Here is a 14071-nt window from a genome sequence, read left to right on the forward strand (position 1 = left end):
TGATAAATGTCATTTTCAGCTTGTTTTGCTCAGCAATCGCTATTTGGTTATACCTTGCAAAGCAATCCATGAACGAATATATTTCCCTACCTGCCAATTGATCCAAAATTTGGTCAATAAACAGCAACGGGTAGTAATCTTTAACAGTGTGTTTATTTAGCTCTCTAAAGTCTACACAAAGACGGATTTGAGTATTCTTCTTCTTTCTAATCACAAATGGCGAACACCATTCAGTTTGCTGAACTGGGAAGATCAAACCCACCTTCCGCAACTTCTGAAGCTCTTCAAACATCCCGTCCCTTAGTTCAAAATGCATATGCCTTACTTTCTGACGTACAGGGTGGGTACCTTCCTTTACAGGAATGGTATGCATAGCCAAAAACTTTGTTGAATTATCGGGTTTGAAGACCATGACTCATTACTTGATGATGCTTATAATGATCTACATCAGTCTATGTATGAAGATGGCATGCAACAACCAAGAGAAGAGCAATCTCATGATGCTTCTATTGAATTATTGGGTTTGAAGATCACGAGTCATTACTTGATGATGCTTATAGTGATCTACAGTAGCCTATGTATGAAGATGGCATATAACAACCAAGAGATGGAGTTCTTATGGATGCATATGAGTTTATTGATGGGGATGTTTATGACATTGCATATGCATTGACATGGATGAAATGGTCGATGATAGTTTTCATCTCTTGGATAGCTACTATCTTGGCATACCTTCTGATCTAGGTGAGACTGATTATTGTTGGGTGTGTGCTGACTATTATCTTAGGATATCATTTGATCGAGGTGGGTCTTTTGGCTACTTCTTGATGTCTTGGACGAAATTACAACTTGTTGTAATAATTTTCTATGATAAAGATAATTGGCATAACTCCATCAAAAATGGTTCATTATCATTTGCATGGGTACTATGCATTGTCTTTTCCATTTAGACACTTCAGTTGCCTTATTTGGAGGAGTATAGCTTGAGTTATGGTGGCCATTTTTCTTCTACAGCCCTATTCAGGACATCATGCAGATTTTGATACTTTGTTCCTCTAGCTTTGAGGACAAAGCTTTTGAGGAGGCGATGGTCTATAATGTAGGAATTTTATCCATAAACTTTGTATTAAATTTGGATGAAAGCCTTGTAAATAGGAGGGAAAATAATTGTAACTAGTGAGCTTAGAGGAGGATTATAAATAACTAAGAGAATGTTATTGTAGTCACTATTCATTGGATCATTTTCATCAATCAAATTTTGATTTCCTATTCATTTTTTAAAGCTTAAGATAATTAGGCTATGACTTCTTGCCACTTCTAACATTTAGTAAATTTGTTGTTCCATTTTTCTAATCAGATTTTAGGCTAAGTTAGGTTAACTAGGACTCCTCCATTTCAATAGACATCTCAAGGGCATACTTTGCGGTCATTGCATCTTCTCTTGCCAATGCATGCTCCTTATCATTGTCACTCCTCTAGAAGAACCATATAATGTGTTCTCTTCCTTACATGGAAGGTCAACATTAGCTTATGGATTGTTTGCAAGATATGGAATGAGCTAAAAATGTTCCTAGTCATTGCAACCACTTGAACCTTGCACTTAGAGATCTCATAGTTTGACCCCTATTCACCTTGTTTTGAAGCAAAATGAGCTTGATTTACTATCTAGGCTCAATAAGATTTTTGTTGTAGCTTGCTAAAGGATCCTCAGGAGGGTTAATACAAGCAATGACTTGGGAACAAACTTAAATTGTGCCACCATTTCAAAACTAATTCTATTGGGGTTAAAGAAAAAGAAACAACCTCCCAAGACCATTAGGGGATAGCCAATGGACATCATCACATCAATAGTCTACATCTAAAAGTGACAATTTCTTTGGATCCATGTGCTACTAAAACATCCTGCATAAGAGCCAAGCACCTCAAGCCTTGAGGCTTGTCCCCTCAAGCCTTGAGGCTTGTCCCCTCAAGAGCTACCAATAATTAACATAAAGTCACACAAAACATTGCTAAGGATACTTGGAGGCTTATTGCACTACATTCTTCATCCCCTAACTTCTCAATATTTTGCATCAAGATTTGGTTGAACGCTCCTCCAAACTGTGCATGGTGTTTACCGTAATGGCCCTACGGGCCGAGGAGGGGACTGCCCCCCAGGACCCTGCAGAGGGGGCTCTATCCCCTCCGCACCTCCCCCAAGTAGGTTGGAGAGAAAACGTGCGCCGTGACAGGTCCTCCAAATTTGACCCTAGCATAGTGATGGCTCTACATGAACATGGATTCTCACTGATGAAAGAGCAACCAAAAGCCCATGCCCGGACCGAGAGAAACAAAGAATATTTGGATGGCAAGAATGGTGGATGATGAAGAGGAAGAACAAGAAGTTGAAGTTGAAGAAGAATAAGAAGATGAAGTTGAGGAAGATCAAGATGCAAATGGACCAAATATTGAGCAAGAAGAAGAGCAATCTCAAGATGCCCCCTAAGTTCATCATAGCTCCAAGCAAAGATGTCGCGGAACTCCCGAATCAGGGACACATAGTCCTCTCTCTCTTTCAAATTGAGCATGGAAGCTTATTTGATTGGCCGCGAATCATTAGGCGTGCCAAGGTTCAACGAGAGAGAGAGAGAGAGAGAGAGAGAGAGAGAGAGAGAGAGAGAGAGGGAAAGAAGAAAAAATTTAAAAAGAGAACAAAGAGGAGAGAGAGAGAGAGAGAGAGAGAGAGAGAGAGAAGAAGAAGAAGAAGAAGAAAAAAGGAAAAGAGGGGAGAGAGAGAGAAGAAGAAGAAGAAGAAGAAGAAGAAGAAGAAGAAGAAGAAGAAGAAAGGAAAAAAGAGGAGAGGAAGAGAGAAGGAAAAGAGAGGAGAGAGGGGGGAGAAAGAGAGAGAGAGAGAATGGAGAGGAAAAAAAAACTAAAATAGAAGACAGAGAGAGAGAAAATTAGACACAGGGAATTTTGGGGGAGGGAGAGAGAGAGAGAGTAAATTAAAAAATTAGAAACAGAGAGAAAAAATAGGAGAGCAACAGATGAGAAATGGATTGTTGAGCGAAGTTCGCACGGCAACTTTGCTCGCAGCTTCAAGGTGCATGGAACGCTAGTTGTATAGAATGCAACAAGCATTTATGATCACTGGCAAAGATTGTAAGTTAGGGTTTTCAATGGTCTTACCACGATACAACCATGATCACTCTAGCCTGCCAGATGCCCACTCCACCACAATCCTTGTGGAACAGTACATGTAGTTGTATGTGCACCTCTCATTGGTAGTCAACTCATCCTTGTGAAATGGTGTAATTAACCAGGGCAGAAGAGGATATGCTCCATCCCCAACAATGAGGTCGCCAATTTCAAAGGGAGCACTGATCGATCTTCTTTGCCTGTGACAAAGCTTGAAACAACACTCGTGTCATACTGAATGTTCACAATCAAAGAATATATGCTAGCATCCACAATTCCCTGGACAATCATGCTATAATGTCCATAGTGAATGTACTAGGTCTGCTCCATTTTCAAGTGGAGGCATGTCCAGCTTCAACTGTGCTGCATCAATGGCTCCACACTAAATGGGGAAGAAATGCAAAGCTTGAAATCCCTCCTTCACCTCGTTCAACTTGAACTCCTTTGGGGCCGCTGCAGAGCAGATGTCTGCCATTTTTTCCTAGGGAGGTTGCAAAGTCAGTAACAATGTTTGAAACTGTTGAGCCTCTGCATCTGAAATTCTCTAACACATCTGTGCAACACATCCCAGATGATAGACGGAGGACAATGATCGATACTTTGCGTGCCACAGAAAACATTCGTGGGGGGACACATTGAAGATACAGTGGAATTTGACCTAGCTGCATGTCATTATGAACCAGGGAGCACAGAAACTCGAACAGTCCGAATGGTAGATGAAATACCTCTCAGAATCTAGCGCCATTTGCATACGTGAAAGACATGTTGACAGACCAAGAGAGAAAAGGCTGCTGCAAATGGCAACATTTTGTAGCCCCCGTGGTCGACCAAAGAGAAGGAAGTTGCTGCACAATGACAGCCTTGTTGTCATCGCTCCCATTGTCTTTCGATGAATTTAGATTTTGGACATACAAATCAAGAGCCTGGCCAGCCAGGGACAACAAGGTAGGAAGGATTTGCAAAAGGTCACGAGCATAAAGTTGGTTGTGCATGCCATGGATGAGAGGTGTGAATCCATGTCAATAGATTCACATTAGTATCAGCAGAGTATGCATCAGAGTTGGGCAATTTGGGCGGGTGAGTATCCATTGGATGAAATCAACAAAAGTCAGTGTGCTGAGATCTCTATTTGATAACTTGGGTTTGGAGAATTGTTCAGTGCAAAAGAAACTGACATGGTCTGCAAAATACAGAGAAAGGGTGCGGGATTGTAATTGGTTATCTTTGGCAGACTAGTTTGGATGGTGGTGGTGGTTGACAGCTGGGCAAGAAAGATAGACATGGACCTTGGTGCAAGAGAAAAATATTTTTTATGAGAGTGGGTAGAGCATATGCTGTCAAAAACAGGCTGAGAGAGAGAGAGAGAGAGAGAGAGAGAGAGCGCACACGCGCATGTGTGATGGAGAGAGAGGGGCAACATTGCTGCAGATTTGCTGTGGTTTGTGGAGAGAGAGAGAGAGCCACCTGCTTCACCTGTCATCATTGACTAGGGTGTGGCCATGACATTTGAGAAGTCAGCACTAAGCCAGGTCAAGTTAAATTTGCCTAGGCGGGGTGTGGGTCTTAAAGTCCATAGCTTGAATATCATTCTTTAGCAACTTGTGGCAGAATCAACTTTATATATAAGTTTATTCTATGCTATATCATTTTCTTGACCTTCTTGTAGTGAATTCTATTGATTTTGCTTATGTTGGCTAATTGTTAGCAACTAGTGTCATCAAAAGAAAAACAAGTCCCTCTCTGATATCTTAAGCATGTCACCTTGTCTCCTGGACATCAAGCCCCATCTCTTTTGGAACTCAAGAAAGTGACATGAAAGGGCTATCAATGATATGGTACAACAGGTTCTGCAAGGACAAGAAAAACATGTTCGATTCTAAATGACTTTACAAGAGCTCTGTCATGTTGAATGTGTTCCACGCTTCCTGCAATACACAAATGCAAACTATGATACCAGAATTCTTACAAGGCCAAATTGACAGAAAGACAAAACAGATCTGAAGAGCTTAAGACCTGAAGAACAAAAAAGGCTGTTTCTGCAATGAATTTCTGCTGAATGGTTGCGTCTCTCTGCTGCAGTTTATCTGGATGAAGAAACAGTGTGGCTTTCCTATATGCCTTCTTGACATTGGCCTCCTCGATTAGGTCTGTTAAAGGGACAGGTTGCCATCCACTGTTTGGCCACAGAACCTGAACAAACAAGGGCAGTGACAGAATATCAGTCGAATTCATGGAGATCACTGCCTTCTTGTGGGACTGCACATAATCACTTCTGAAAAAATCTTGGACATTCTCCCCAAAAAATACAAGTGAGCATGCTCATTCGTGGTTTTTTAAAAGGCATTCAATGGAAATACTCAGTATAGAAAAGAGTGGATTAGGCAAACTGTAGATCCATTTGACGAAATAGATACAAGGAAGATTTATGGTGATTCTCAGTGTGAAAAAAAACCTCCTCTGAAAGAAGTTTATGAAACCATGATAACCAATAGGATACCTTAGCGCTGGTATCACTAAGGGCCTTAAAAACTCTAACAACACTACAACCGTCTAACTACCCTAGTCTACTAATAGACATTGCACATGAGCTGCCATCCTCCTAGAAACCAGTCTTTTGCCTCAGAGAGGGTGGTATAACTTGATTAATCAATAATTACAGCAGGCAATTAAAGCATATAAAACTGAAATGCACAATTCACAACTTAATCCTAGAAACCAGCCTTTCGCCTCAGAGAGGGTGGTATAACTTGATTAATCAATAATTACAACACGCAATTAAAGCATATAAAACTGAAACGCACAATTCACAACTTAATCTTGGACAATGGACAGCCTATTAGTCCCAAAACTCACGCCTCTTATAGTATTTCTTTATCTTTTATTGCAAATGGATGGAGTACACTAAGATTCTTTAATCTCCTCCGCTAATCCACGTGCCTCTTGTTGTCATAAATTACCAGCAAGCCTTCAAATGAATTTACCCATTGGCTTACTTAAATATTGGTCTTCAATTGTGCGCCTTGGGTGACAAATTCAGCCCCATGCTGGCCAAATGGCCACTTTTTTGATGTGGCACATGATGTGGTGGCCCAACTCTAGTTGAACTATGTCATCCCCTATAGCCATGCGGAATTTCTGCATTCATGGTTGAGGTGAAGAGTGATTGGAGTAACCATGCCACATGTCACTCTCTGATTTACCAAACTATCTATATATTGGACTTAAAAAGGACATAGCTATGGCCTAAAAGAAGCGACTTTTTCATTCTTCCTTATTACATGTACACCCAAATGGTCTTAGTTAATTGTGTGTGAGTTGCTGCAGTTTAACTTTCTAGGCAAACACAGATCTATGAGTGAGTTTACCATCGAAAGTGACTTGCATCTTACTTCACCCCATGAGACCAAAACTAGGAAGTCCTTGAAAGAGGTTTTCATTTCTTGCTTGCCACAATCTTTGTAGAAGCACTAAACACATAACATGATACCCAATTTAGATATAGAAAAAATAGTTTGATATTTAGGAATACTAAGAGATACAAAGTTTAGGGCATTGCTTTCATTATGTTGGCCTTGCATCACATTCTCGCATTTTAGATTGAGGGAAGGCACAATTAGAGAATTTGCTTTCCCATCATCAATCAATTGAACATTGATACTTACTAGCCACTACCTCCCATGGTATCTTGTTGGACTTGGAGAGGTTGTAAAGGTTGCTAGTCTCTTCAAAAGGTCGTACGCCTTTTTTCTTCTTTATCAAGTGGCTTGATTTGTATTGTTGGAAGGTTCATATAGATACCCATCTATTCAATTCATCATGCCGACAGTGTACTTACATATTCCCCTTGATTCCCTCCATCCACGGGGGCGTTTTTATCTGGCTGGTCACGCGTACAAGACTCCTTGACCATTGCTTTGCTTGTAGGACGATTAGACACTGTGTAGCGGAATGCTCTAGGACATGACAACGACAGGTTTTCTTTAGGAGTAAGGGAGGTAGAGCATCAGAGAAAGCATGTTGCTAGATAGAGGAGGTGACAACGCCAACAATAGTGAGAGCGTGTAGACAAGGGATAGGGGCCAGAGGAGAGAGACCCAAACCCATAGAGATAGATAGAGGAATGGTGGAGAGTGGTCAAGGTGTCAAATTGCTAGCCCGTACAGTGGTGCCACCTTAGCCTCCTATGGCTTTCATAGATACTCACCTTATTTGGGAGCCAAAGATTCCACAATCCCTAGGGATGGTGCAGAGTGGTTAGGGACCTCAAACCACCAACCCATGCGGTGGTGCCATCTCTCAAACCACCAACCCATGCGGTGGTGCCATCTCAACCTCCTGTGGCTTCTATAGTACTTGCGTAGTTACCTAGGAGCCAAAGATCCATAGCCCCTAGTTGTAGTAGCCCCATAGAAGGGTGGCACAACCACATAGATAGTGACACCATAATTCCCCAAGAGATGTAGCAGGCCATAGACATAGCAATATCTCCTGGACTCTCTGCTCACTAGGCGAAGCTCCTAGAGTTGATCCCATTTCATGTCCACAGTAATCGGTAGGTGGGAAAAGCAAAGGTGACCCATGAGAGTGAGCAAGAGGCGAAGGAGTTGAATGCATATTTTGAGGACTTCCCCCCAGACAACCGATAGTAGATGGGGAAAGCTAAGGAGACCTAGGAGAGTGGGCAAGAGGCAAGGGACTCAGATGCATATTTTAAGAACTTTCCCCTATAACACATTGTAGCAAAGCTAGGAGAGAGGACATTCGAGAGGGTGAATACTAGGAGATACTAGAGATAGGTATAGGTTGTAGAGCCACACTAGTCTGAAAGGCTAAGATGCATCCCATGAGGATACTTTCATGGAATGTAAGAAGTTTCAGAGGATGACGTTTTACGTAGGGATAGAGCCTCATGCCATAGGGTTTGCATAAAGGATTAGTGGGATGATCAATTGATTTTCTCATGTTGCAGGAGCACTACTTGTTGGGGGTAAAGGCGCATGTACCTAACTGCCCGTGTATTCATTACTTTGATAGTACCTGCACATTGTACATTGCAGGTGGCGGGCACCCATCACTATCACTTTATTCTTTATTCTTTTAGTGACATTTGAATAAGGAAAGACCGGTCACACATTGTGACTATTGGAGTTCCCACATCCTGTGTCTCTTGCTCTTTCCACCATAGCTTTTGCCTCCGCTTGCGTGCTTCTACTGAGGGCTTCCTCCCTTCGACTCGTATCACAGTAGAGATTGAGGAACTCTTCCCTTCAATTTGTTTCAGCCTATATTAATACCTACAGTGGTTCATTTTTAGGGCAGCCATGGCTTCTTCCCTCAAGGTATGCACTTGATGCTCCACCTCTTCCCGGCTTGTAAAGCTTCTTCCAGGCCTTGAATAGGCTTTCTTGAGCATTGCTAAGTGCTCTCTCCACCCCATTTATTTCAGCAAAGACACCATCAAGGACAGCAGCAGCAAAGATGATTTGCGCCTGTTGCTGCTGCCCCATTACTGCTCCATTTCACCTCATCTCCAGCTTATCACACCTGCTCCCAGCCTTGGGCAATCAGTTGGTATTGTATCCAGCACCTTTGGCATGAGATTGAACATTGATTGGAGCTCCTAAACCTTTGTTATCTGCTGTATACAATAGTAGACTTGCTGTCGTGTGTTACATGCTTAGTTTGAAGCCTCTCTAGTGTTGGGATTCTTCAAGCATGCTTAAGTGATGACTTGAGGTGCTAGTGGATTGGATTTGAGCTTGCATTGGCTTAGTTTTAGTAGAGATTTCATTGCTGTAATATAGTGGGCAGCAAGCTGGGAAGTTTTATGACTATTGCTCCTAGATGTTATTCGGATGCTTCATTTGGTCTATTGATGTATGCCATTGATGTTCTACACCTAGATATGCTATTGAAAGCTTTTGAGTTTCGATTTTGAGCTTGGTGACATTCATCTTGGCTGTGGTTACATGCCTTTGTTACTTTAGTGGCTTATGCAGTTACGGGCTTGAAGACTCTATTGGGTTTTATGTGTGAGAGTGCGCAATGGAAGAAGAAACTTGAATATAGAGGAAGAGAGAGAGACAATCTGCAAGAGAAGAAGAAAATAAACCTGCACCAAACAAGGAATAAATGTTGAATACAAGAGGAGGATTGATCAGTCCTTGCACGTAGCCCATAGAGCCAGTGAAGGCACAAGATTAAGCTCATGATGATAACAGCACCGAATATGGAGGAAGATGATGGAGTCAGAGTGTGCACCTGCCAAGGAAGGAGGGAAGATGATAATATATATGACTGCTAAGTGAAAAATAGCTATAAATAGCAAAATATCCCAAAAACTAGCTGACTTGAAATCTAGGGCAAAAAATATGGCAAACTTGCATTTAATGCTAGTCTGGTGGTCTGACCAACATTTAATGCTGGTAAAAATGCCAGAAATGCTAAAAAAAATCTCAGAAATGGTCGACAATGTCTTACAAGTGAGGCAAGTTGAAGAATGCAAAAACTACCCAGGAAATGCACATAAAATCCCAATTGGAGGAGAAAATGTACTGAAATGCAATAAATTGAGTGCTCTAGAATGAGCTACCTCCTTTGTCAAAACAAGTAATAGATAGATAAGAGCTCTTAAAGTCTTCGTCTGACTTAGACTGAGGCTCACAGGTAGGAGATGACAAAGCATGACAAACATGATTGCTAATATTATGCTCCCAGCTTATACTTCATGACAAACATGATTGCTAATATTATGCTCCCAGCTTATACTTCATGTATCTTGAATGCTTGGATGCTACATCTCTGATGTATTGAGCTTCTTCTACTCATCTCACATTCACTCTTTATTTCAGTAGGAGCTTTCATGACATTTTGGATGGTTTGGATATTTGTAGTTGAGCTTGAGCTTACTTTTACCAAGACCGTGGAACACTTTACGTACATGCTCTCTTAATATGTATTGGATGCAGTTACCCTATAGTGGACTAATTTGATCGCTTACTTTGGACGTGGCATTTATGTCTGTCAGTGTGTTGTCAGTGACATTTATATGCTTTTGGGTTATTTATTGAGCTTTGCTTAGTGGGTTATGCATTTGGTAGTTATCTTCTCTTTACCTTGAGATCTCCTATGTACATGATGTCTATGCCTACCCCATGTATGGTTACTAACATACTATAGTATGAGAACGTTTAGTGCCGGTTGTTCTTGGTCTTTCTTTCTTGATTGCTTACAATTAATTAGTTGTTGACATTGTTGCGGTTTATTACATCAATCTGTCATTTCAATTTTATGCATTTTATCCGAGGGGAGTTACTTGGATTTGATAGTTATTTGATTACAATTTGTGGACAGCTCATCATTTTGGTAGTTCCTCTCGCTTAGCCCTTGATTTGGCTATGCTTTTGGGGCCATTTTGCTATCTACAGTAGCCTATTTGTCTTGAACTGTGCTTTCATTTACTCCATTATGGCTGGTGGGTCAAATGATAGTGCTATCTTTAACATTGATAAGTTGGATGCCACCAACTACAACTATTAAAAGGCATAAATCTAGTAGAATCTAGTGCAAAAATTACAGATTAAGCCATTGAGATATGAGGGTGTAAAGCTCGAATACTTTGATGCAGAGGATTGGGCTGAATTGGATGAGTTATGTAAATCTACAATCATTTTGTCACTCTCTAAGTAGGTCTACTATAATGTTCTCTCTTACCGGTAGACCGTCTGGTAGTTATGGGATAAGATTCATAATATTTGTAATAAGAAAAGCCTTAACTCTTAGATGTATTGGGTAAAGCAACTTATGGACCTTCGTGTGAAGGAGAGAACTTTCATGTCTGCCCACTTACATGCGTTTCATTCTATTTTCAGTCACTTATCTTTGTAGGGGATTGAATTTAAGAACAATCTTCATTCCTTGTTCTTGCTGGTTACATTGCTCGAGTCATGGGACACATTCCATACTACTATGTGTGCAAATATGCCAGTTGATGGGCTGAAATTGCAAGATGTAGAGGGTGCACTCTTGAATGAAGAGGTTAATCAAAAGAATGTAGATGCTTCTTGCACCTCTCATGCTTTGACAGTCAAAGGCAATAATGGTAGGAGTGGTAATGACTGCTGTGGGAGAGACTCTCAGAAGTCTCGTTCTTCATCACATAGATGGTCTTGTAGTAATTCTCGTGGCTGTAAGTTTGCATTGACTTGTTACTATTGTGGGAAGTAGGGTCATATTTGGCCATAGTGCAGTATTAAGATTGAAGAGATTAATATCTTGCAAATTGATTCTGATGATGACTACATACTTGCAGCTTTTTCTCTTGATGTTTCGCAGTTGACTGATGCCTCATCTACCTATGCTCAATGTTGGCTGATTAATTCAACGGCTTCATTTCATGTTTCCCCTTATCAAGGGTGGTTTCACTCCTACCATAGCATGACAAATTTGTCAAATTGGATAATGACTTGGCATTGGATATTGTTGGTATTAGAGATGTCCAGTTGTAGTTTCCTTTAGGTAGTGTGTTTACTTTACATGATGTATGCTATATTTCGGCTTTGACTAAAAGCTTACTTGGTTGGATAGTTGGATGATGTAGGCTATTTATATCTTTTGGTGATTCCTCATGGAAGCTTACTCGTTGCAAAATTGTCCTGGAATGAGGTGTCAAGTCTGACACTCTTTATCACTTGTATTTGGGTCTATCGACCATGTTTTGGTACTGGTTGCAACACCACATGTATCGTTATGGCATCATTGCTTTGGGTACATGTCATTAAAGGGAATAAAAATGCTTACCCATTTGCAATATCTTTTGTCCCTCGACTATAAGTGTTTTGATTCTTGTGATCATTGTCTTTATGGCAGGTAGACTCATAATTTGCATAAGAAGTCTAGTATTACATACATGGGTGAGCCCTTGACTCATGTTTATTTTAATGTTTGTGAATCTATGCCCTGTAAGTCATCAAGTAGTGTGAAATATTTTGTTACTTTCATTGACGATTACTCACATAAGGTCTGGCATAACCCATCAAGCAGAATTCAAAAGTCTTGGCTACCTTTTGGTGTTGGCTTGCTTTTGTTTGAGAACCAATCTGGGTATAGGCTGAAATGCCTATGATCTAACAATAGGAGCGAATATGTATCTAAAGCCTTTGAGCAGTTTTGTGATGAGAGGGGTATTAAGCATCAATTGACCACCCTGTATATCCTACCCTAGAATGGTATGGTTGAGCGTATGGATAGGACGATTCAGGAGTAAGTATATAGTGTGCTTAGCTAAGAAGGCTTACCGCAACATTTTTGGGTTGAGACAATTACTACTATCGTACACTTGATTAATCATTGTCCATGCATTGCTCTTGACTATCAGGTTGTAGAGGAGATATTGTCTAGAAAACCTCCATCATATGCTCATTTGCATATCTTTGATTGTGAGACTTTCTATGTTTTTCCCAAGGACAAGCGCAACAAGATCGATTCTAAGTTTGTGAAATGCATATTTCTTGGTTATGGGAGTATAGGTGAGATAGGTTATCGCCTAAGGGATCTGCAAGTTTAGAATCTCATTCGTAGCCATGATGTTGTTTTCCATGAAGAGAAAATACATAAGTAGCTTGAGCAGGTCATTGAAGTACGCAAGGTGATATTTCAAGACAAGCCTTCGATTAATGTATAGCCAGCTATACAGCCTGTAGCAGTTGATGCTCCAGTGGCCTAGGATCATGATGTTAGACAAGAGGTATAGGCCAACCAACCTATTATGTGGCAATTTACTAGAGATAGACGTTAGTCTAATCCGTTTGTGCCCTCTATGGATTATGTTATGATGACAAATACCAGTGAGCCTTTTACCTATGATGAGGCCATGTGGAGAGGTAATAGTCACTCTTGGGAGAGGGCCATGCAATCAGAGTATGACTCATTGTAAAAAAATCATATGTGGGATTTGGTTCCTTTGTCTAGTGGAAAGTGTGCTTTGCACCCAAGCTAGCATATAAGGCCAGATTGGTTGCTAAGGATTTCAAGCTAGAGTATGGTGTTGACTTCGATGAAGTTTTCTATCCTGTAGTCAAGATAACTATCCTATAGCTTTGGTTGCACAGCTAGATCTGGACCTCTATTAGATGGATGTCAAGACGACTTTCTTACATGGGGACTTGCATGATGAGAATTATATGCGGCAGCCTAAGGGCTTTGAGGACAAAGGTAAGGAACACCTAGTATGCAAGTAGAGAAAGAGCCTTTATGGCCTTAAGCAGGCACCTAGGGAATGATACTACAAGTTTGATGCTTTCATGCATTTAGAAGGATATGTCTGTAGTGATATGGATCCGTGTTTATACATGAAGAGGGGCCATGATGACTGTCTTATGATTTTGATACTTTATGTGGATGATATGTTGATTGCTCGGAGTACTTATAATGAGCTCGATGCCTTGAAAGGTTAACTAAGGAAGAGCTTTGAGATGAAGGACATGGGACATGCCTGACATATTTTTGGGATGTGCATCACGTATGATCGCTCTAAGGGGCTCCTTAACTTGTCGCAGGAGTACATCCAGAAGATCCTTGAGTGGTTTCATAAGCAAGATGTTAAGCCTATTAGCTATCCTTTACCTTCTCATGTGAAGGCTAGTCAAGCCGATTGTTCACAGTTTGATGACTAGAAGGCTGAGGTGGCCAAGTTTCCTTATGCATCCGCAGTGGCAGTTTAATATACGCCATGATAGCCACTCATCTTAATATAGCATTTGTAGTGGGTTTTGTGGTACGATATATGACTACACTTGCAAGTGGCATTGGGATGCCACGAAGGGTATCATGAGGTATCTTAAGGGCACTACAGATATGCACATATGTTATGGTGGCTAGGATACAGGAGTTGTGG

At 40.9% G+C, this 14071-nt stretch overlaps 1 protein-coding gene across 1 annotated transcript in view; it reads right to left on the reverse strand.

The window, feature by feature from the left end:
* Positions 1-4758: 4758 nt before the first annotated feature.
* LOC148014345 (uncharacterized) overlaps positions 4759-14071 on the reverse strand; it is a 54651-nt gene continuing 45338 nt past the window's right edge. Inside the window, exons 5-6 of the mRNA XM_087667302.1 lie at positions 5191-5367; positions 4759-5102 (exon numbers count right to left, since the gene is read on the reverse strand). Coding sequence (XP_087523428.1) covers positions 5064-5102; positions 5191-5367 — 216 coding nt within the window. The 3' untranslated portion in view covers positions 4759-5063. The remainder of the gene's footprint in view (positions 5103-5190; positions 5368-14071) is intronic.

Source organism: Lygodium microphyllum, chromosome 25 (assembly GCF_053477565.2).
Source record: "Lygodium microphyllum isolate KBCC chromosome 25, Lygodium_microphyllum_v1.1.10, whole genome shotgun sequence".
Taxonomy (NCBI): domain Eukaryota; kingdom Viridiplantae; phylum Streptophyta; class Polypodiopsida; order Schizaeales; family Lygodiaceae; genus Lygodium; species Lygodium microphyllum.